General features: G+C 37.7%; 1 protein-coding gene across 5 annotated transcripts in view; it reads right to left on the bottom strand.

Moving 5' to 3' along the window:
* Positions 1–6,230: 6,230 nt before the first annotated feature.
* DYNC1I2 (dynein cytoplasmic 1 intermediate chain 2) overlaps positions 6,231–24,158 on the bottom strand; it is a 55,361-nt gene continuing 37,433 nt past the window's right edge. For 3 of the 5 annotated variants that reach the window (XM_021703337.2, XM_021703336.2, XM_044913673.1), the window contains 3 exons: positions 10,976–11,116; positions 9,000–9,125; positions 6,231–7,210 (listed from right to left, as the gene is read on the bottom strand). In XM_021703337.2, the coding sequence (XP_021559012.1) occupies positions 7,097–7,210; positions 9,000–9,125; positions 10,976–11,116 (381 nt within the window). In that variant the 3' untranslated portion in view covers positions 6,231–7,096. The remainder of the gene's footprint in view (positions 7,211–8,999; positions 9,126–10,975; positions 11,117–24,158) is intronic. The other 2 variants (XM_044913674.1, XM_044913675.1) reach the window with 2 other exon arrangements.

Below are 24,158 nucleotides of genomic sequence, written 5' to 3'. Positions count from 1 at the left end.
GAGATGCCACAAGGGAGCCTGCTCAGTTGTAATTAAGTCACAGCTACTGCCATCATCTTCAGCCAGTGGAAACTTACTTTGTAGGTTCCCAGAAGCCTTAATTGCTCTTTCTTACAGAGTTCTTTTATGGTCTTTTAATCATGTAGCACCGTAGGCTCATCTGAATAAAAAACGGACTTGTTGATCGGCTAAGATCATAAAGGCAGTGTAGTATAGTGGTTAAGAGCACAGCTCTAAAATCAGGCTGCCTTGGTTTAGTGTGTAGAGAGTCACTTCTTAATGTCCCCAGGCCTAGTGATATGCTGGACCTGGCTTGCACCAGCTGAATGAGAGCCCATTATATGTGTATATTCCCAATTCCATGTTCAGTGACATCACATTGGTAGTTTGCTATTGGCCCTGTGGGAGGGGAAACTGGCTACAAATCAGGTCCACAGATATTGGTTCAAATTAGTTTCCGCTTTTGTAAATTAGTAATCCTTTATAATAGTTATAATAGTAATCCTTTATAATAGTTCCCACATTATAGGGAAGCTAGAATAAATAAGAATATGTGTGTCATATATAATCATTTAGCAAGTACTCAATAAATGCTACCAGTTATTAATACTACATTGACAGAATGTACAAAGGCCAGTTCTTTATAAGGCAGAGGAGACTTTGGAAACAAGAGATATATATTTCCATTAAGGATGAAGTGCTGATGCAAGATTTTTGAAAGTCACCTTCCCAATTCCATTTCTTTGAAACTTACTTCCTACTGGTTTTGTGGTCTCTGTCAATAGAGGAAGCAGGAGGGGACAAAAAGAAGGGAATCCTAAGTGGTCAAGCCAGAAAGCCATGTGTGGTAAAGCAGAGATCTCGGAATTTCTAAGTGCTTATTTTTAGCCTCTAACAGTCAAGAGATAAAGCCCATAAACTTGTAAGAGCTACTGAAGAGCAGTTATTGAACCTGTTAAGAGTTACTTACTCATCACCTCCCATAATAGCAATGCCTCATATTTGTATAATTCTTCGTTTTCACACACATTCTGGTTTAATTCTGTAACAGCCCTGTGAAGCAGTAGATGAGGAAATAAGCTTAGAGAGGTGAAACCATTTACTCAAAGTTACGGTTAACTGAGTTTCAACACAGGTTGCTAAGTCCAAGACTATATTAGAAATACAAATCTCAGGACAACCATGTTTTGAAGGAGTTTCCGAACCAAACATTAGAATTTAGTAGTCAATTGTTTCCTATCAGTTGATAGAATTCCAACTAAGGTGCGACATCCTGATAGTCAGTTATAGCCTTCTTTGGGCTTTGGATCTATGTGGAAGTATTATTCCAGTTATTCTCTTGTTACGCTATTAACCACTGCAGCATTTATTTTACAATCGTGAGGATGAAGGTTTAGAGAGATAAGGAACAAGAAAACCCAGGGCAGTCTTCTATGAATCACACTGTTCTCCTTGTCTGATTTTCAACACAAAATATAAAAGTCCTTTTTCTCAGTTGATACCAATTCTACTCAAGTAGCCCCTGAGTTTCAGGAGGGATAAGGCCATTTCTCTTGCCTTTGGAAAACTAAAGGTCCTCCAAAGTCATCTAATGACCCTCAATGTACTGACAGATTCATGATTGTATCAAAAACATTATTGGAAATGAGGCCCCTTAGGAAGGACCTAGTCATTTTACCACGTTTCTTGCTCAACTGGCATTCATTAGTAAGTCAGGTTTTGACTTATTTCAAAATCACATTTTGGACACAAGACAGCAGAGATCTGCCAATCCAGATGTAAGTTAGATAAAAGCTATTCCTGCAGGACTAATCTTAGGGCTTCCTCTAAGCCTAACAGCCACACACAGGTCAGGTCATCAGGACTGAAGCCCCCCTTCTAGTGATCATCTTCCTACAGGGAGCACAAGTTATTTTCAAGGGGCCTAACATTAGGGAAGAAGGAATGGTACTATGTAAGTTACAACAGCTGAATAATGCTGTTCCCCAGATTTTTGTGGAAGTGATGGATTCCAGTTCTGCTAACATCTAGCTGGGTAGTCATGAACCAAGTTTGTTTTCTCACTAACTTGAAAAAGCGGTTTCACGTGTTCTTTTCTAAGTCTCCAGATATCACAACCCATGTTATATGTAAGTAACATAAGAGCAACAGCTGAGTATAGGCTGGAAATTCAGAGTGGGTCATTTTTTTTCTATTTTCATAATTTGTAATTTTATCATAAAATGTAATAAAACATTCCTAGGAAAAGTATCACTGATTAAGGGCAATTTATATCCCTCAGTTCACTGCTACTCCTAAATGTCTGAGGGTTAAATTATGCTCTGATGTCTTAGAATTAAAATAAGATTTTCTTGAACACCAAGCCACTTAAATCCTTAGAAGGTGTGCTTTTATTACATTGCACAGATGGCTACACAAAATGGTCTCTCCATTTTTGTATTCTTTTTAAAAAAAAAATTAATACAATCCCTTATTTGTGTGGTACTTTATAATTTACAAGTTTTCACGTACACCATATCTCCTATAATCTTCACAGAAAGTGGATATTTTCCTCACTTAACGAGCATATTGACCCTTGTCCCAGGTGACATTACTGGTAATGGTGGCATCAGGAATAGATTTTGGGTCTTTTGAGCCCAGTATTCTCTTTCTCATTATACCAGCCACACTTCAGCATAACAGCTTTTGTTCCAAAGCATTTCTATTACTTTGTTCAGAAAAAAACTTTCTTTAAAAATCTAGTACAAAAATTCACAAAAGATAAAATTACTTGCCATCAAAGCCTTACCGGTGGTATACCTGATTTCTGAAGTCACCAGAGGCAGGTCTCTGCATGTTCAGCACCACGTAGGTGTGTTCTACACCCTACACAATCACTGCCCCACAGCTTTCTGACCAAATCAAGTACATGAAAAGACAGGCATGATAATACATCACCAGAGACCTGAATAAATGACCTCACAAAGTGAAACAGACCTTTCTGAAAGCTTACCTGAGTGCAAGCTGTTCCATCCTCTGACTGGGAACTGGTAATGGAATATTAAGAAGCCAAAACTGAGATTCCTGCTATGAAACTAACAACACAAAATACTGTAATTTTAGAAAAGTTTGTAAAAGATGGCTGATTGGCTATGTTGAAACTATCAGTGGTTAGAAACTACATACTGAAAACTTAAAAACCTAAAATCCATTTGAACTTTAAGAAGTTGGGGAATTGCAAACATGGCAGGCAGAACGAATCTGTACACCTAAAGTCCAACAAAAGATCCAGGAGCATTGGCCTATTGAGAAAAGCATTGCAATGTGATTACTATTCAGTCTTCCAGTTGGCATTCTGAGTTAGGATTGTAGCGTCTTTTTAAACAATGTGTTTGTTATATGTGAAAAGGATTTTAAAAATACAACATATTAAGTATAAGCAAATTAGTACCTTTTGGGGCAGTAAGATTAAAGAGATTGGTTAATGTTCTTAATTGTAATCCCTGAATTCAAAAGACATACTGAACATAGGTGTTCTTTTATTCTTATCTTTGGGGCAACTTTCAAATTCTTTGATAGCACTAGAAGCCCCCAGAATCTGTAAACCAGGTCTTTAAGTAAATAAGTTCTCAGCACTTTTTTTTTTTTTTTTAAAGATTTTATTTATTTGACAGAGAGAGACACAGCGAGAGAGGGAACACAAGCAGGGGAAATGGGAGAGGGAGAAGCAGGCTTCCTGCTGAGCAGGAAGCCCAATGTGGGGCTGGATCCCAGGACCCTGGGATCATGACCCGAGCTGAAGGCAGACGCTTAATGACTGAGCCACCCAGGCGCCCCTCCCAGCACTTTTTGATGAGTCAAAAAGAAGAGCCCCAGGTCTTTTTCCCAAACCTGTAAGGCCTTATTTGCCTATCAATCAGCAAGATGACAGCAGGAAAGCAAGAACTCCTTTCCTGTTTCTGTGTAGACTGGAAAAAAAAATCTGAGTGGGAATCTCATCACGAAATTATCAAATGAGGCAAAGCCAATGGCTTTTTAGCCTAGACTTACGCCCAAGATTCAGACATGACACTAATGCCACTACCACCTTGGATGCTATGTCATGTTTCAAACAACTCCGTTCTCACAACCATCGAGCAGCTGGAGCTGTAACTGGAGATCCATCCTCCCCAATATATACCTAATTGTAGAGCTTTTCCTATTTAGAAAATATCACAGTACCAATGTTGAAATACCAGGACTGTGGACAAGATTTAAAAATGCACTGCCCAATAGAATGGGACGATGAAAAATCACATGCTTCATATCAGATTTTCTTTCATTCATTCAAGCCCTTCCTTCCCATATGGTTCAAGAGGAAGAGGTTACAGTCTAACAGTTTATTCAGTACTAGTACAAAAGAGAATGAAATCAGCATTCTTACAATATTGCAAGACTAGGATCACTCCTAATACTACTTTCCTTTAGTTCCTTCCCCCCTAAATTTTAAGTCATCCATTCCTTCAAGATGCAGTATGTCAGCATTACTGCAACAATATTTTATAACTAAAGATTTTCTAAACTTTGTAGGGAATTGAATCTATAAGCATGAAGACAGACTCTACCAGTGAATTTTTGTGGGGTTTTTTTTTTTTGCTTTAATTATACCAAAAATTATTTCTGAGACTTAGTGTAAGCTAATTAAACTGAGTATTCTTCCTCAACACAAACAAGAATAACCAAAATCTTTAATTTCTCGTTCAAAAGATAATAACCAAACAATAAACAAAATAAGAAATTAGCCTGAAAGCTATGGCTTGTTTCCCATTCAGCAAAAAAGTATAACTGGTAATGAATAAGGTACAATTTCCATAACTCGGTATTTTTGAAAATTTTAAGGTTTTCATTTGTAAAAGAGTAAAGAGCTGTGCTACACTTTTCTAGTCAGCTTGACTTGTCAGAAGATTTTACATCAATATTGACAGTCTTAGCTCTTCCTTTTTGCCCTATCATATACTCAACCTTAAAAGGCAGTTACATTAAATTTATCTGTTCCTAAAAATGTAGACTAAGTTATATGGGCAAAGGTCCACATTGCATTTGAGGGCTGGGGTGGGGAGGGAGAGAAGTTACTCCTCAAAAGCAAAAATTCTGGTGCTAAGTATTTTACTTACCAATTTTATTCTTTCACAATCGAACACATCAATTTTAGTCCACTGAGCATCTGATTTGCCCCATCTCTTGATTTCTAACCTTAGTTATGATGATGTTTTCCCTTTTCCTAGTCCTTTTTACAAACTGATGGCAAAATGTAATAACCAGGGGGTGCCTGGGTGGCTCAGTTGGTTAAGTGTCTGCCTTCGGCTCAGGTCATGATCCCGGGTTCCTGGGATCAAGCCCCTCGTCGGGCTCCCTGCTCAGTGGGGAGTCTGCTTCTCTCTCTCCCTCTCCCTCTGTGTTGCTCTCTCTCTCAAATAAATAAAATCTTAAAACAAAAAAAACAAAGACAGTGTGACTGCTGAAATTGAACTTCTGACTCATAGACATTGCTACCATGAGCTAACTTGAGATGTTTGCCTACTAATATAAAAAACTTATCTTTGGTATATAATACGCAATTATGGGCTGCTAATTTGTAAAAACTAAATATATAAAAATGGAGAATTGCCTGAAGTAATTACAATCAATAATTTTAGAGCTGGAAGGAAATTTAACAATCATCTAATCCAAACTTAATTCCTAGATGAAAAGAATGAGGCACAAACAGATGGAAAGACTTGGCTAAAATCACACTTCTCATGAGTGCCAGAGCTAGAACTAGAGTTGGGTCTAATATTCCTAGGTGATTATTTTTACATTACACAATACTCATAGTTTAGAAATTTTATTATTTGGAAATTTATCTTCCAACAGATCTTTGTTAGAATTGTAAAACAACAACAAAAATGTTCAAATTCTAGTATCTATTCTTCCTTCCTAGTTCATGTACTGTTGAATAAATAGTTAAACTTTAGAAGGATAAGAGGTTAGGATCAAGGAAATGGACAATTTAAAGTGGATAAAATACAGATCTGATCATAATGCTTTCCTCTAATTCTGAAATAGGTTGATTTCACCATTCATGCTTAGATATTTGTCACTCACCTTTCAGACTTGCTTATACAAGGTTGTATGGTAACAGATCTCAAGATGTGGAGTTGATTCAATGACAAAGCTCATTTGAACACTTTTCCTTCATAGCTACTACTGCAACCATGAAATCAATTTCACAGGTTTCAGTCTCAGAGAGCTCATAATACATAATAATCTCAATCAATGAAAATAATAGGCAGCTTTCTGTTTATTCTTTAGACGAACTACATCTCAGATGGAAAGTAAGTAAGGGAGTAAAGCAAAAGTTAACCTAGGAGACGTTTTTTCACTGACAGGTTAAACATCAGTCCATAATTCATCAAGAGATCTACATTATAATGTATGGCATATTTAAGACACAAAACTTCATGAGACTTGAGGTGGCTGCTTACAACAAGAGCTTAAAGATATGGAAAAAAAGACACTTTATAAAAGGGAAAATTAAAATTGCAAGGCTAAATCAAAATGAAAATCTGAAAAGTTAAAGCATATTTGTTTTTATTTATAGACAGTTATCACATGAATTATAAAGAAGAAAAAGGATATCAGAATGGAGCTTGGGTAGATGTATGCATGCTATGGCTAAGAATAAACAATGTTCTTACATGTTATGGTTAGTGAGGACAGTATCAGTATAACAGGGAATTGTGACTATTTAAAAATATGGAGAACTGATTTAATCTGTACTTTAGAAATAACTTAATGTTATAAGTTGAAAAGAATTCAAAAGAATAACTAATACCAAATATACACCTGTGTATAAGAATTCAGAAAAGGCTGCAATCTGTAAAGTCAATCAGCTGTATTAAAAATGACACAAATCCAGAACAAGATGCATGTTATATAAAAAGGGACATTATAAGATTTACTTGCTGCATTAAATCCATGGTTAAATCCACAAAATTTCCTTTTAATTAACATTTAGACAGAAACATGCAAATAGTCTTAGGTTCTACTTAGAGACTTCCCCAAATCCGCTAAGGCTACAATATCCCCCTTTCAGGAGCTAAGCAGGTATTCGGGTAGCTGCTTCCTCCTCTGCATCAGCTCGGTTTGCATTAATTTCTGCGAGTGTTCGGCCGAACCGTGCCCATTCATCATTTCGGGGGACAGCAATCTGCTGTTAAAAGAAAGACAACGTTTTATATACACTGAAATAAATGATTATCTTACCCAGTATTTCGGTTTGTTTTCAAATAATTTTTCCATTAAAAAGTAATGCTGTAAATGGTCTTTCCATAATTACAGGGACTGTAACAATGCTTCACAACACATTTCAAAACAAAAGATGATGTTTGGGAAGTGTGTTGTGACAGCCTCAGAAATGCTTTTGCTGTTATCACCATCAGTACAAGAGAGAATAACAATGATACTCTGTAAATATAATTCCTATGTACTATCTCACAGATTTTGCTGGTGGGGAGGAATTCCTTAAAATTTTTTACTTCTTGCACTGTTCCAAATATGAAATAGTTTTTGAAGCATGCTTCAAAGAGCTGGTTTCTTATGAGTATTTATTTTTGTTTGGAGCATAAGATAACTGTTTTTGATATCTTAATCCCTTCATCAGAAGGTACATTATCTCTTACCACTTTAGTGATCTACAAATAGCTAAAGGGGAAAAGAGGCTCATGATGCTTTTGCCTCCATGAAGCATCCAATGACCAAAAATTTTTGGTAACTGTCATCATAATATTGGTGAAATCTCAACACTGCCATATTAGGGCACAAACTACTCAGTATAGCAAATGAATGTGCCTACTTCTTAATCTACCATATTAGATTAGATTGGATAGTGATATCCAATACGGTGGCTACCAGACACAGGTGACTATTCACATTTAAATTACTTAAAATGAAATAAAATATAAATTTAGTTCCTTCGTTGTGCTAGCCACATTTTTTTTTTAAAAGATTTTATTTATTTATTTGACAGAGAGAGACACAGCGAGAGAGGGAACACAAGCAGGGGGAGTGGGAGAGGGAGAAGCAGGCTTCCATGTGGAGCAGGGAGCCCAATGCAGGGCTCGATCCCAGGACCCTGGGATCATGACCTGAGCCGAAGGCAGACGCTCAACGACTGAGCCACCCAGGTGCCCCACTAGCCACATTTTAAGTGTTTGACAGCCATATGTGGCTAGTGACTACTAGATTAGTGCAGATACAGAGCAATTCCATCTGCGTGGACAGTTCAATTGGCTATTCTAAATGATTCAATCTACCTCCCTCCAGATCCAATTACTAGAGGCCACAGGGTGTCCAGAGGGGATGGGGAATCATAAGGCATAGCAAAAGAAACAGTGACTAAGGCTTCTTTTAGCTAGGGCTAAAAGGAAGGAAATTGCTCCTGAACATTGTGTATAGCCAACCCAAGTACAAAAAATGACAAAGAGCTGCAACTTATCCTGCTGGATTCAATGATAATGGCTTTGCAACAAGGTTCACAAGTCAAGATTCACATTTCACACAGTCATCAAATAACTCTCAAAGATACTACTTTTGATTTCTACTACCTGGCCCAAACAAATCTACAAATACAGAAAAATAAGAACTTAAATCTGTAAAGCCCCGAAGTCCGTAACACAAAGTCTCTAACTCAACTGTTAACTCCGAATTTCTTTTTCCTGAAGAGTTTCTAATTTCTAGTAATTTATGCTTCAAGAAATAAGGTACTTCCAATGTATGATATTATCCTCAAAGTCTGTTGCATGGAGACACAGAACATCCAGTTTAGAAAGAAAATTAATCTTAGGAGTTGCTTCTGTCGTGGAAAAAGTTTTATCTTTACAACCATATGGTTTATACCACTCATGAACCTTGAAGACTAGTTTTAGCCACAAAGATACCGTAACTACAATGCCCTGAAAGCTAAACAGATGTATCAAAATTATAGGTAGTGAGCCCCATACCTCTCCCACGTCATATATGACAATCTGGCCTTCAGAATCACCCACAGCAATCTCTCTTCCAGAATGGGTCCATCTTACACGATTAAGAGCAGGATTACCCTCCACAGAAATGCTGGCAGTTGGCACCTGAAGTCATTTAAAATATAGCGCAGTGTTAAAAGTTTCATCAAGATTTCTATAAACATGTAAAACTCTTCTTTCCTCCAATTGGGCTACGTTTTTTAAAACAAAGATGAAAATAGATAAAGAATTTTCCCAACTTTCTTCCTGTTCAGTGATACATTATGAATGACATTACAGTCAATCCTTGAAAATGGTTTGGGAAAATAACTTAAGTTCTTATATAAGAAATTCTCATATGACTGGATACATACATCATTTTGAAAGATCTTCTCTTTAATAAAGGATTCTTTGTTGTTATTTTAACTTTTTTAAGAAATCAAGCTGTTTGAAAACAGATGGCCAAAACCCCATTTTAAAGAAACATTTCAAAAGCCCTCATAAACAGATTATGGTTCAATTTTAGAGGACAGAAATTACTTTTGTAGCTTGTGACTCTGTCAGCTGAAACCTGTGATTTGATCCACAGCTCCTAGAAACAGTTCACAGTGAAGGTGCAGGATGGGTTTTTCCAAAGCTCTTATTCCCATAAACTGTAGAACAGGGTAGGATGATAGCACCAAGACAATGGCACCACCTCCCCGGAATCTGACTGTACTTCTCTCATGCTGAAGAAAAAGAAATTTATTTGCCACACACAGAGCAAACATCCAATGTCTGACTCAGACTGGAAGCACAATAAAATTTTTGAAACCTGATTAAAAATAATCCTTTTAATTGACACTAGTCATCCCCAGATGACTAATTTAACTCCTAGAATGCCAAAACTGTTACAGAGAAAAATTGTAATTTAGACATATTCTTTGAGTAAAGGATTATAGGAAAGACCTAAATTTAAGGGTAACCACAAATCTCAAACACCAAAACCCAAACTAAAAAAATGCAATTGGTACCTATCTAGGTAACTAAAGAAGTATAATTAAGCCCAACCATCTAGTCAGGGCTTAATACCTTTTCCTAGGAGTATCTGAATGTTCCTCTTCAAACTACTAAACCACGAGTTAGCACACTTAACTACTCTAACATTTCAAATCCATAACTTCCTTGCCCTGTATAACCAACTATTTTACTTCGAGGGATTTGGATGGCTGCCACCAGAAATACGAAGAAATGTGGGAAAGAGTGGGATGTGGGGTAAGGCACCAAGAGACTTTCCCCTCAGTAACTGTTTCTGACAGAACTGCTAAAACATTACTTCTTACCACCTCATATCAACACAGAATTCAAGGAATATTTTAAGCCTAAGTTGGTAAAAATGCACATACCTAAAAATAAGTAATAGCTATAGTTAAATTTCATTGCCAATAAGTGATTTTAGCATAGTAATTAGGAAATTTTGTGGTTTCTATATTCATTTTATAGTAACAATAAACACTGTGTTCAATCCTTCATCGAACAAGTCATCAAAATGCATTTCTCTTTCATTTAAATAAGTCAGGCTAAAACTAATGTTTATGGATGATAATACAATTCTGTCAGGGCTAAGAGATAATTTAGAAATTCAGAATTAAGGTTAACATACTTCAACAGTCTGAAACTATCTGCTTTGTAGCCTGCGAGTGAAAAATATCCCAGTTGCCTTATGAATGAGACTTTGCCAGGACATTACAGACATGATAGTGCTTTTCAGAAGTAAAAGGAAATGCCCCAGTGCTCTTGGCAACATTATTTCTCCCTTCAGTACTGCACAGCATGGTGTTTATTATTAAGGGTACAAAGCTTATTTGGTTTCTTTGTGATGAGCTACAATCACCGAGCCCTTTCACATTCCTTGGGATAAAAGAAATTTCACAAATTATTCAATAAATCTCCAGTTTTCTATTTTTCAATGCAATTTTTGTTATTTTCCTGCTCACCTCCGTGTCATTATTGAGATTCCACAAATCCAGCCTCCCCATGCCATCCACACAAGCAAACAGGGCTGGGTGGGTGGGTGACCACATAACATCATAAACATAGTCTGAATTATCTTCAAATGAATACAAAGGCTTGTTATTCTGAAAGGGAAAAGTTGATTCTTAGCATAGTCAAAATACAACACACATTCAATAGGTATGGATAACATTTTATGATATTTAACTCAGCCTAGAACAAGTTCCTCTTATTTGTTTCACTACAGAATTACCTGCAGTTATAAACTAAGAATCAACTATTGGATTACAGTTTCTTTTTAACTTGCAGACACCATACTGTTTTAAAAAAGGAAAAGAATGTGCTTCAAAAACATCTGTCCATGAGAAGATGCTGGGAGGATGATAGCAATGGCAGTTCACTTTTTGAATTCCTCTAACTCTACCCATAAACCCAAACAAAGCAATGAGGATAGCAAAACCAAAGATTCAAAGACAGTATGTACAACAAAATCAGGTGACCAAGCTCCAAATGTGAGTGAGTAGAAACAAACTTCTGCCAATAACAAGACCTACATGGTACAAACATCTGTGCAGGAAGAAGTGTGGAAAGGCCTGGGGCCTCTGACAGCCAGAGAACAGAACAGAAGAGCCTCATCGCTGACAGCAGATACTCACTGGACAGTGTCAGGGAATACGCTGAGTCTGAGAACAGCAGCAGAAACTAGGAGGGAGTTCAATGCAATTCTATTTGTAAATAAGTGCAAGCAGACTCCAATGTGATATAAGTAAAGTCTAAAGGTGCAGTCTGAGATCTACAAACTCTCAAAATTAACAAACCAAAGCTCCCTTTCAAGACAAAGTCTCACCAAAGAGAAACTGCTGGGAGTAGAATCAAAGTTGTAGCAGATAGCACAGTAGGGACAAAGGGAAAGAGAAGGCTCAGATAAAACTGGTGGAGAAAAACAGAAAAGGCACACCTCAGAAAGTACAAGATAGAGAAAGATAAATATTAACTTTGCAAAAAACACAGAAGAGAGAGCTTTAGCCTTGACTACGAAACTAGAAAAACTATCCTATGCCCATTCCACCCTTCTAAAAGTACAGAAAAACTCATTTCACTAGAAGACAATAAGCAACAAAAAAGGATCTTGGTTAAATCCCACACAAAGTTATTGTGGCAGATCTTCAATAATGGTGTCATGATAGTTAAATGGGAAAAGAATGGTAGACAAGATGGATTTGCACATGCACAAGAATGAAGACGAACCCCTCCTTCCTCATACCATACACAAAAAGTAACTCAAAATGTACTGGAAGTCCTAGCCACAGCAATCAGACAACAAAGAGAAATAACAGGCATCCAAATTGGTAAGGAAGAAGTAAAACTTCCACTATTTGGCAGATGACATGATACTGTATACAGAAAACCTGAAAGACCACCAAAAAACTGCAAGAAGTGATAAACAAATTCAGTAAATTCAGTAAATTCACAGGATACAAAATCGATGTACAGAAATCTGTTGTATTTCTATATACCAATAATGAAGCAGCACAAAGAGAAATTAAGAAAGCAATCCCATTTACAATTGCACCCAAAATAAGATACCTAGGAATAAACTTAACCAAAGAGGTGAAAGACCTGTACCCCCAAAACTATAAAACACTGATGAAAGAAACTGAAGATGACAAAGAAATGGAAAGACATTCCATGCTCATGGATTGGACGAACAAATATTGTTAAAATGTCTATAATTTGAACCAAAGTAACCTACACACATTCAGTGCAATCCCTATCAAAATACAGCACTTTTCACAGAACTAGAACAAACAATTGTAAAATTTATATGGAACCACAAAAGACCCCAAATACCCAAAGATATTTTGAAAAAGAAAAGCAAAGATGGAGGTACCACCATTCCAGACTTCAAGTTATATTACAAAGCTGTAGTCACCAAAACAGTATGACACTGGCACAAAAATAGACACACAGATAAATGGAACAAAAACAGGAGACCCAAAATAAACCCACAATTATATGGCCAATTAATCTGCAACATACCAAGAAAGAATATCCAATGGGAAAAAGTCTCTTCAACAAATGGCACTGGGAAAACTGGTCAAATACGTGCAAAAGAATGAAACTGGACCACTTTCTCACACCATACACAAAAATAAATTAGAGTGGATTAAAGACCTAAATGTGAGACATGAAACCATAAAAATCCTAGAAGAGAGCACAGGCAGTAACTTCTCTGACATCAGCTGTAGCAACTTTTTTTCTAGGTATGTCTCCTGAGGCAAGGGAAACAAAAGCAAAAATAAACTATTGGGACTACATCAAAATAAAAATCTTCTTCACAGTGAAGGAAACAATCAGCAAAACTAAAAGGCAACCAATGGATGGGGTGCCTGGGTTGCTCAGTCATTAAGCGTCTGCCTTCGGCTCAGGTCATGATCCCAGGGTCCTGGGATGGAGCCCCACATCGGGCTCCCTGCTCAGCGGGAAGCCTGCTTCTCCCTCTCCCACTCCCCCTGCTTGTGTTCCCTCTCTCACTGTCTCTCTCTCTGTCAAAAAATAAATAAAATCTTAAAAAAAAAAAAAAGGCAACCTATGGAATGGGAGAAGATATTTGCAAATGACATATTTGACAAAGGGTTAGTATCCAAAATATATAAAGAACTTATACAACTCAACACCAAAAAGCAAATAATCCAATTTAAAAATGCAGAAAACATGAACAGACATTTCTCCAAAGAAGATGTCCAGATGGCCAACAGACACATGAAAAGATGCTCATCATGACTTATCATCAGGGAAATGCAAATCAAAACTACAACGAGGGCCACCTGGGTGGCTCAGTCAGTTAGGCGGTTGACTTCAGCTTGGATCATGATCTCAGGGTCCTGGGATTGAGCCCCACATTGGGCTCCTCACTCAGTGGGGAGTCTGCTTATGCGCCCCTCCCTCTGCTTGTGCTCTCTCTGTCTCTCAAATCAATGAATAAAATCTTTAAAAAAAAACCGAAACAATGAGATATCACCTCACACCTGTCAGAATGGCTAAAATCAACAACACAAGAAACAGGTGTTGGCGAGGATGTGGAGAAAAAGGAAACCTCTTGCACCGTTGGCAGGAATGCAAACTGGCACAGCCACTGTGGAAAACGGTATGAAGGTTCTTCAAAAAGTTAAAAACAGGGCGCCTGGGTGGCTCAGTTGGTTAAGCGACTGCCTTTGGCTCAGGTCATGATCCTGGAGTCCCGGGATCGAGTCCCGCGTCGGGCTCCCTGCTCAGTGGGGGGTCTGCTTCTCCCTCTGACCCTCCCCCTTCTCATGCTCTCTCTCTCTCATTCTCTCTCTCAAATAAATAAATAAAATCTTTAAAAAAAAAAAAAAGTTAAAAACAGAGGTAACCCTATGACCCAGCAATGACACCACTGGTATTTACCCAAAGAATAAAAAAACACGAATTCAAAGAGATATATGCACCCCTATGTTTATAGCAGCATATTTACAATAGCCAAAATATGGAAGCAGCTCAAGTGTCCATCAACTGATGGATAGATACACACACACACACACACACACAAATATTATTCAGCCACAAAAAAGAATGAAATTTGACCATGTGCAATGACATGGTGGAGTTAGAGAGTATAATACTAAGCAAAATCAGTGAGTCAGAAAAAGGCAAATACCATATGATTTCACTCATATGTGGAATTTAAGAAACAAAGGGAAGAAAAAAAAGAGACAAACCAAGAAACACTCTTTAACTACAGAAAACTAATGGTTACTATAGGAAAGGTACATGGGGGAGATGGGTTACACAGGTGACGGGGATTAAGGAGTGCAATTGTGATGAGCACCAGGTGATGTATGGAATCGCTGATTCACTATATCATACACCTGAAACTAATATAACACTGTATGTTAATATAACACTGTATGTTAACTAACTGGGATTAAAATACAAACTCAAAAAAAGAAAAATAGGGCGCCTGGGTGGCTCAGCTGGTTAAGCGACTGCCTTTGGCTCAGGTCATGATCCTGGAGTCCCAGGACTGAGTCCCGCAACAGGCTCCCTGCTCGGCGGGGGGTCTGCTTCTCCCTCTGACCCTCTTCCCTTCTCGTGCTCTCTGTCTCTCATTCTCTCTCTCAAATAAATAAAATCTTTAAAAAAAAAAAAAAGAAAAAGAACTCAAAATGTATCACAAAACTAAATAAAGAGGTAAAAGTATAACTCTTAGGAGGAAGCATAGGAGTAAGTTGTTGTGAGCTAGGATTTGCCAATGGTTTCTTAGATATGAAACCCAAAGCACAAGCAACAAAAGAAAAAGTCAATAAATTGGGCCATATCAAAATTAAATACTCTTGTGCTACAAACAATACCTTCAAGAAAGTGAAAAGACAACCTATACAATGGAAGAAAATATCTGGAAATCATTTGATAAGTGATTTATATCTAGAACACTTACAACTCATTTATTAAAAAAGGAAAATAAGCCAATCAAAAAATTGGGCAAAGAATCTGAACAAACATTTCTCTAAAGGAGATCCACAAACAGCAAATAATCATTTGAAAAGATATTCAACATCATTATCCATCAGGGAAATGCAAATTGAAACCACAAGGAGATATCATTTCACACACTAGGATGTCTATAATAAAAAGGACAGATAATAGCAAGTGTTGGTGAGGAGGTGAGAAATCAGAACCCTCACACATGCTGATGGAAATGTAAATTGGTGCAGCTGTTTTGAAAAAGTTACTCAAATGCTAATTAGAGTTAACATATGACCTAACAATTCCACTCCTAGGTATATACCCAAGAGAAATGAAAACATATATATACACAACAAAAATGTACATGAGTGTTCACAGCAGCATTATTCACAACAGCCCAAAAGGGTAAACAACCTAAACATTCATTAACTAATGAATGGATAAACAAAAAGTGGTATATCCATATAATGGGATAGTATTTGGCCATAAAAGGAATGAAGTACTGATACATGCCACACATGGATGAACCTTGAAAATATGCGAAGTGAAAGAAGCCAGTCACATTTTGTGATGCCATGAAATGTCTATAACAGGAAGTTTAATAGAAACAGAAAGTAGGTCATTTCCAGGAGCTGGGTGGAGGGAAAGGAGGAGTGACTGCTAATGGACTTAAGGTTTCTTTCTGAAATTTGAAAATGTTCTAAAATTAGACAGTGATGATAGTGCGTATCTCTGTGAATCTAAGAACTATACACTTTAAAAGGGTGAATTTTATAGTGTATGAATTATATCTCAATAACACTTATTTTTAAAAAAGACATAAAGTGATAGACAGAAATTAACAAAGATATACCTATAAAGGCAGCCCCTAAAGAAGAAAACCAAAGCAATACTGTAGAATACAAAAAATAGTAAGAGAACTCTCCTAAAATAAAAGACAGCTTGAAACTACATATTTAAGAGTATCCTGTGCATCTAGGACAATCAACCCTTTAAAGAAAAAGAAAAAAGGACGCCTGCGTGGCTCAGTTGGTTGAGCGTCTGCCTTCGGCTCAGGTCATGATCCCAGCATCCTGGGATCGAGTCCCGCATTGGGCTCCCTGCTCAGCGGGGAGCCTGTTTCTCCCTCTGCCTGCTGCTCCCCCTGCTTGTGCTCTGACAAATAAATAAAATCTTTAAAAAGAAAGAAAAAGAAAAAAAATTTGATCACCCAAGTTTTGTAAGACCAGGTCACAATTAAGGAAAAAAAAATCAGATTGTCATCAGACTTTCTGACAACAATGCTTTTTGCCAGAAGACGACAGAATAATATATTTAAGGTAATAAAAAAACAGCGTAAGTCATGGATTTTATATACAGCCAAACTGACCTCTGTAACCCAATAGGCTCTTGTGAATATGAGAATAATGCATCCACAAGCACGCTACTGCAAAATGAGCTTCAGATGACCAAAAAAACTGAGGAGACAACAACATAAGGACAGGGAGATACCAAGTGATTCATGAGGGTAAACTCTTCTTTACAGAAGTATAAACAATCTACAACTATACACAGCAGTATGAACAATACAGTAAGAATGCAAAATCTAGACTGTGAGAAACTCAACAGGACAACCAACCTGGTTTCTTCTTCAACAACAAGGAAGCAAGAAGAGAGGGAAGGAAGCCCTATCTTAAGAGAGGAATTCAAAAGATGTGTCAATTGCAAATACATGGACCTCATTTGGATCTTGGTCAAACAAATAAATAGTAAAAAAAAAAAAAATTAATTAAATTGAACACTGATTGGCTATTTAATGAAACTAAGAAATCACTGTTTATTTTGGGGGGTGTAATATAGAGTATCATAGCTATTTTTTAAGACTTTATTTTTTAGAGGGGTGCCTGAGTGGCTCAGTCGGTTAAGCGTCTGCCTTCGGCTCAGGTCATGATCCCAGGGTCCTGGGATCGAGCCCCACATCGGGCTCCCTGCTCTGCGGGAAGCCTGCTTCTCCCTCTCCCACTCCCCCTGCTTGTGTTCCCTCTCTCACTGTGTCTCTATCAAAAAAATAAATAAAATCTTAAAAAAAAAAAAGACTTTATTTTTTAGAGATACATACTGAATATTTGTAGATGACATAACCTATCTGGGTTTGCTTTAAAATCCAGGGGTAGAGGGGCACCTGGGTGGCTCAGTCGTTAAGCATCTGCCTTTAGCTCGGGTCATGATCCCAGGGTCCTGGGATCGAGCCCCACATCGGGCTCCCTGCTCGGCGGGGAGCCTGCTTCTCCCTCTCCCACTCCCCCTGCTTGTGTTCTCTCTCTCTCTGTCAAATAAATTAAAAAAAAATCTTTAAAAAATAAAATAAAATCCAGGGGTAGGGAGGGAATGTACATGAACTGTCTCAAACAAGACAGGTCATGTGTTGATAACCATGGAAGCTAGGTATTGGGTACCATGGCTTCATTATACTCTTCTCTTTGATTTTGTATCTACTTGGAATTTTTCATAAAAAAGAGTTTAAAAATATTTAAAATTTTCCTTCAGATATTATAGTAAATGTCAAGAGCATGGCTTAATAGCCAAAAATGTTTGCTTGTAATTAAGAAATTTTTCACAAAACTTAAAAGTAAGCTAGAAACTGAAACTAAGAGGTTTTTTTCCCTCTCAAGATCACTACTTTCTATAACTCTCTTTGGCAACAATACCAAATGAAGTCTCACTCTGAAGTAGTGGTTTTCAACATAGGATGGGCATCGCATTCATCTGTAGAGCTTTTTAAATTCCACATGCAGCCACACCCATCAGACAATTCATCAGTGTTTCTGGTGTTGCTGCACTAGTGATTCTGATGCACACCATGATTAAGAGCCACCATGCTAAGGTATATTATTCCTGAGGTGATAGTGTACTTCCTCAAGAACATCCCATTTTTAGACAATTTTATGGTCTCCAATCAAGGACTTAAAACAGTTGTCAAAATCAAAATCATGTTCACATGCTCAACTCTGTAAGCATATATATTGGCCTACATAATTTTCTAAAGAAGGGGTTATCAACAGAAAAATGGGTAAAAGATTTGTACAGGAATGTCACAAAATGGTCAAAAAACACATGAGAGGTTTTTGACCTCATTAGTCTCAAGGTAATGCAAAATAAAACCACAATGCAATGCAACTACACCTATCAGAATTATTAAAATGAAAAAAAGGTAGAAAATATCCAGTGTTGAGAAGGCTGCAGAACAAAGGGAGATTTTATATGCTACCAGTGGATTACAAACTGGTAAAACCATTTTGGAAAATTGTTTGGCAATATCTACTAAAGCAGAATGTAGGCATATCTTATGGCCAAGTATTTCACTCCTAGATATATGCCCAATAGAAATGAGTGCTTATGTCCATCAAAAAGACATCTACAAGTGATTCATGAGGGTAAACTTTTTCTTTTTTTTAAAGATTTTATTTATTTATTTGACAGAGACAGACACAGCGAGAGAAGGAAAACACAAGCAGTGGGAGTGGGAGAGGGAGGAGCAGGCTTCCCGCAGAGCAGGGAGCCCGATGTGGGACTCGATCCCAGGACCCTGGGATCATGACCTGAGCCTGAAGGCAGACGCTTAACGACTGAGCCACCCAGGTGCCCCAGAGGGTAAACTTTATAGAAGTATAAACAATGCTAGTAGCAGCACTATTCATAACAGCCCCAAACTGGAATCAACCCAAATACTATCAGCAGTAGAATGGATAAATTGTGATATACTTACATAATGGAATAGTATACAACCGAGAGAACAATCTACAGCTCTACTCAACAATATGAATGAATCTCACAAGCATAATGTTAATAAGCAAAAGCACCCAGCCACAAATAAGTAAATATTATATGATTCCATTTTTATAAAATATGAAACAAGTTGTATGCAAATTAGATTAAACTTATTTATGTCTTTTTTTAAAAAGATTTTATTTTGGGTGGGGGTAGAGAGCACAAGCAGGTGGAGCAGCAGAGGGAGAGGGAGAAGCAGGCTCTCCGCTGAGCAAAGAGCCCAACTCGGGGATAGATCCCAGGACCCTGGGATCATGACCTGAGAGATGCTTAACCACTGAGCCACCCACGCGCCCCAACAGAATCTCTTTAAAAAGAAATAATCCCAAGGTCAAAAATATCTTCCTATATAACCTGACTGAAAATATGAACTTTTTGAGAAGGAATGTTTCTATTAAAAGCAATGGAAATACAAAGAAGCAGAGTCTTAAAAGAAAAATGAAGACAGTACTCAATTCAAGCATTGTCCAGGAGAGAGTCTCAGCCAATGGATTCTAAGAATTACCACCCATGGCAAGGCTATCTCCATGTGAAAATGAATGAATCACACTATCTTTGCTTGATGCCATTAAACATTCAAATTAGAAAACTTCTTTTGTTCCAATTCCTTGCTCACCAAGCAATCTTCTGATTATAATTTGGCTTCCCACGTGAGTTGTCTACAGGGAAACAATGAGCTGGTCAGGCCAGCATGAGTATCTGGGTCTTCTGGCAGTTGTTTCTCATTGTTAAATTAATAAATTGACCCTCTCCATATCAGTGTTTTAGAAGCCTTTTAGTTCCAGTCAGCACTCCCTAGCTAATCACTCTAGTAGACTGACAAGACTAAGTTTCCGAATATGCAAAGAACAGTCTGGGTACTGGCCAGCAGCAGGTTACTATAGTAAATGCTAACATGGAGGACCGGATCCCAGCCTTCCCCAAGAAACACTCCAAATTCGAAGCATTTTTTCATTTGAACTTGTCTAATACGTGCACAGTTGCTATTCCAAGCATTAGGAGAATCTCTTTAACCCTGTTTTAAATGCTGGTGTTCTCTGAGAGTTAAATAATGAAGCTATTAAAATATAAAAGAGGATTTAAGACATCAGAGATTGTGAAAAAAATTTAAGGTGTATACGGACTACTGAAGTCTGAAAACTACCTACTCTAAGAAATTACCCCATTAATGATTTTAACCTCAACACTTAATGGTAAATAGAGTCCTGACAGGCATTTGTTCTGAGACTAGAATATACTGTACATACATGAAAATATATTGGTCCCAATTAAACAATTCTATTACAAAGTAATTTGTAACAAGTATGGTTAAATATGGTAGGACGTTAAGCTAATTTACCAGGTCTACCCCTAATCAAGTTCTTACAGAATCCTCTGGTTACCTTCCAGTAGTTTCACTCCTCACGCATTCTTCCTACCATTTTTCAGGGCTGCCAAAGTACTTCTGTTGTGAATTTTCAAATTTGGCATTTTGAAAGGTAATAGTGTCTTCCAAATATATTAGAAGCCATGTCTTGGTTGGTATAAACTTTACCAAAATGTGGAAAATCTTCTACCTCTGTTTATATTCCTTACTAAAAATAACTGAGTTTAAAAAAAGTCATGAAAACAATTTGATGACCCAGAACTCTGTCACTGCATTATAAATTCCTGACTAGGCAAAAAGTAGACACTGACTACAGAAGTAGATTACTTTAAATTTGAGGCAGTGTCGGGCGCCTGGGTGGCTCAGTTGGTTAAGCGACTGCCTTCGGCTCAGGTCATGATCCTGGAGTCCCTGGATCGAGTCCCGCATCGGGCTCCCTGCTCGGCAGGGAGTCTGCTTCTCCCTCTGACCCTCCTCCCTCTCATGCTCTCTGTATCTCATTCTCTCTGTCTCAAATAAATAAATAAAATCTTTAAAAAAAAAAAAAATTTGAGGCAGTGTCAAACTGAGATTTCTGGGATTTTTTTAGAGAACTTATAAAAAGGGAGAAAAAGGAGGAATCTTTTTTTTTTTTTGCACCTGTGAAGAATATTGCTGGCAGTTTTATTTTTTTAATTAATTAATTTATTTTTATTAACATATAATGTATTATTTGTTTCAGAGGTACAGGTCTATGATTCATCAGTCTTACACAGTTCACAGCGCTCACCATAGCACATACCCTCCCCAATGTCCATCACCCAGCCACCCCATCCCTCCCACCCCCCTCCACTCCAGCAACCCTCTGTTTTCTGAGATTAAGAGTCTCTTAAGGTTTGTTTCCCTCTCTGGTTTCGGCTTGTTTCATTTTCTCCTCTCTTCCCCTATGATCCTCTGCCTTCTCAAATTCCACATATCAGTGAGATCATATGATAACTTGTCTTTCTCTGATTGACTTATTTCACTTAGCATAATACCCTCTAGTTCCATTCACGTCGTTGCAATGGCAAGATTTCATATTTTTTTGATGGCTGCATAATATTCCATTGTATATATATATACACCACATCTTCTTTATCCATTCATCTATTGATGGACATCTAGGCTCTTTCCATAGTTTGGCTATCGTGGACATTGCTGCTATAAACATTGGGGTGCACATGCCCCTTCGGATCCCTACATTTTGTATCTTTGGGGTAAATACCCAGTAGTGCAATTGCTGGGTCGTAAGGTAGCTCTATTTTCAACTTTTTGAGGAATCTCCATACTGTTTTCCAGAGTGGCTGCACCAGCTTGCATTCCCACCAACAGTGTAGAAGGGTTCCCCTTTCTGAAAAAGGAGAAATCTTGTTTTGCTATTAGGGCAGAGCCAGATCTTAAAGGATACAAAGATACAACAATTTTTAGTAACTCATTCCTTCTAGTTTATGCGGGCTCAATCCCCTGAGTCAGAAAACCCTTAAAAAAGTAGAGGCCAAAAAGAAAAACATTTAAAGTCTGTTAAATTCACGAATGTGAAGATACTGATTTAAAAAGCTTAAAATGGAATTGGAACAATGTTTCTGAAGAGATTGCCTCCTGGGGTGCCTTCATGGCTCAGTCAGTTAAAAGACTGACTCTTGGTTTCAGCTCAGGTCATAATATCAGGGTCATGAGATCAAGCCCCGTGTTGGGCTCCAGGCTTAGCAGGAGTCTGCTGGAGATTCTCTCTTCCTACTCTCCTTATGCCCCACTGCGCCCTGAAAAAACACCCCAAAAAAAAAAAAAATCACCTGCCTATTATTCATAACCATTGTGTTGGAGAGCACAGAGACTCTATCAAGTTTTTTGGCAGGGTAGAAATAAATACCAGCAACACAAGTACCATGAAGTATAAATCCAAGATCAAAACAGTGACACTGGGAGCCATGATATAACCGAATAACAAAATATTTACTCAGCAGATTGTTGCTGTTCTAGCCTTCATAGAGAATTACTTGTGTGCAGAAAAGTTAGAATAAAAGATAATCTTCTGATAAAGTTTTAGAGGGCCCTTAAACATGTATAAAAACACTCTGTTCTCTGTTGGCTCATCCTTTGGCCACTAACACTGGAGAGGTATGTACATGAGTATGTGTGTGGAGGGAGGAGACACACGTATCACAGTTGAATGAATAAATGAAGCACACAGAGGGAAGCAATGCCTAGCTCAATTAGCAAAGAAAGAGATATGCCTTCCTGTCATTCTTTTTTTTTTTTTTTTTTTTTAAAGATTTTTTTTTTTTATTTGAGACAGAGAGAATGAGAGACAGAGAGCATGAGAGGGAGGAGGGTCAGAGGGAGAAGCAGACTCCCTGCCGAGCAGGGAGCCCGATGCGGGACTCGATCCCGGGACTCCAGGATCATGACCCGAGCCGAAGGCAGTCGCTTAACCAACTGAGCCACCCAGGCGCCCCTTCCTGTCATTCTTATTCAGAAGGCAGTTCTATGTTGAAATACAGCAAAATACCAGAACAAAAAATACCAACCACCAATCAACCAGCTGTGTGAGTACCACAAAAGCAAGCATCAATCAGTCTGCTATCACAGACATAAGTTCTGTTCTTGTTTAGGCAATGAAGAGGAATTCTTCACTTTCCAATCCTGCTGGTAATATATGCAAGGATGGAAGCCTCAAATTTAAAGCTAAAGACTGGCAAGTGAAGCCCTGAGATATTAAAATAAATCTACAAATTTATAAAAGATTCTTTTCAATTACTGAAAAAGGAAGCTGGCCAACAACCTAACAAAGATGTCTTCCGTGTCTATATAAAGGACTACCAAGGTGAAAGCACATCAAGAAATATAGCTACTTGTATGGTTACCTGCAGCCTATGCAGAAATAGTTGGCTTCATCTCTCCTATTCTACACCTTGCTTTGGTTTTACGAGCTAGATTATACATTTCTTTGCTTATGGTTGTAAGAATCTTCTTCTTCTACACTTTTTCACTGGAAATTCTCATTAAAAAAAACAAAAATTCAAGAACAATCCAAGAAAGAAAACATGATTGATTAAATGCATTCAGGGCTCTGTCTGATCCCCATGAAAGAGGAAGTGAACATTACTAAGTGCCTATTACATGTTAGACACTGTGTTAAGCACTTTTCTATATATTTCCTTCATTAGCCTTAAGTGCTATTTTTATGCTCACTAATGCCAAACATGAAAATGCTCAAATTTAAAAGGCAAGCTTTTAGAGGCAGAGTTTTCTAACTCACTTCATATTACATTGAAAGAAAGCATCATGAAAGAACAAGAGTGGACAGTAAGTCCATCCCAGATTTCTGAGGCCAACCTTTGATATATAAATATGAGTTCACTGTAACAGTAAAGAACATCTCTTAAGACCACTAGGTTTCCTCAAAGAAGCTGAAGAACCAAATAAGGTTTCTAAACTCTGTCTCATGGTAATCTATTCAAAAAGTCAACATTTGGAGTAAGGCAAAT

Source organism: Neomonachus schauinslandi, chromosome 3 (assembly GCF_002201575.2).
Source record: "Neomonachus schauinslandi chromosome 3, ASM220157v2, whole genome shotgun sequence".
Taxonomy (NCBI): domain Eukaryota; kingdom Metazoa; phylum Chordata; class Mammalia; order Carnivora; family Phocidae; genus Neomonachus; species Neomonachus schauinslandi.
The sequence above is the reverse complement of the archived record's forward strand: the minus strand, read 5'-3'. Positions and strand labels throughout refer to the sequence as shown.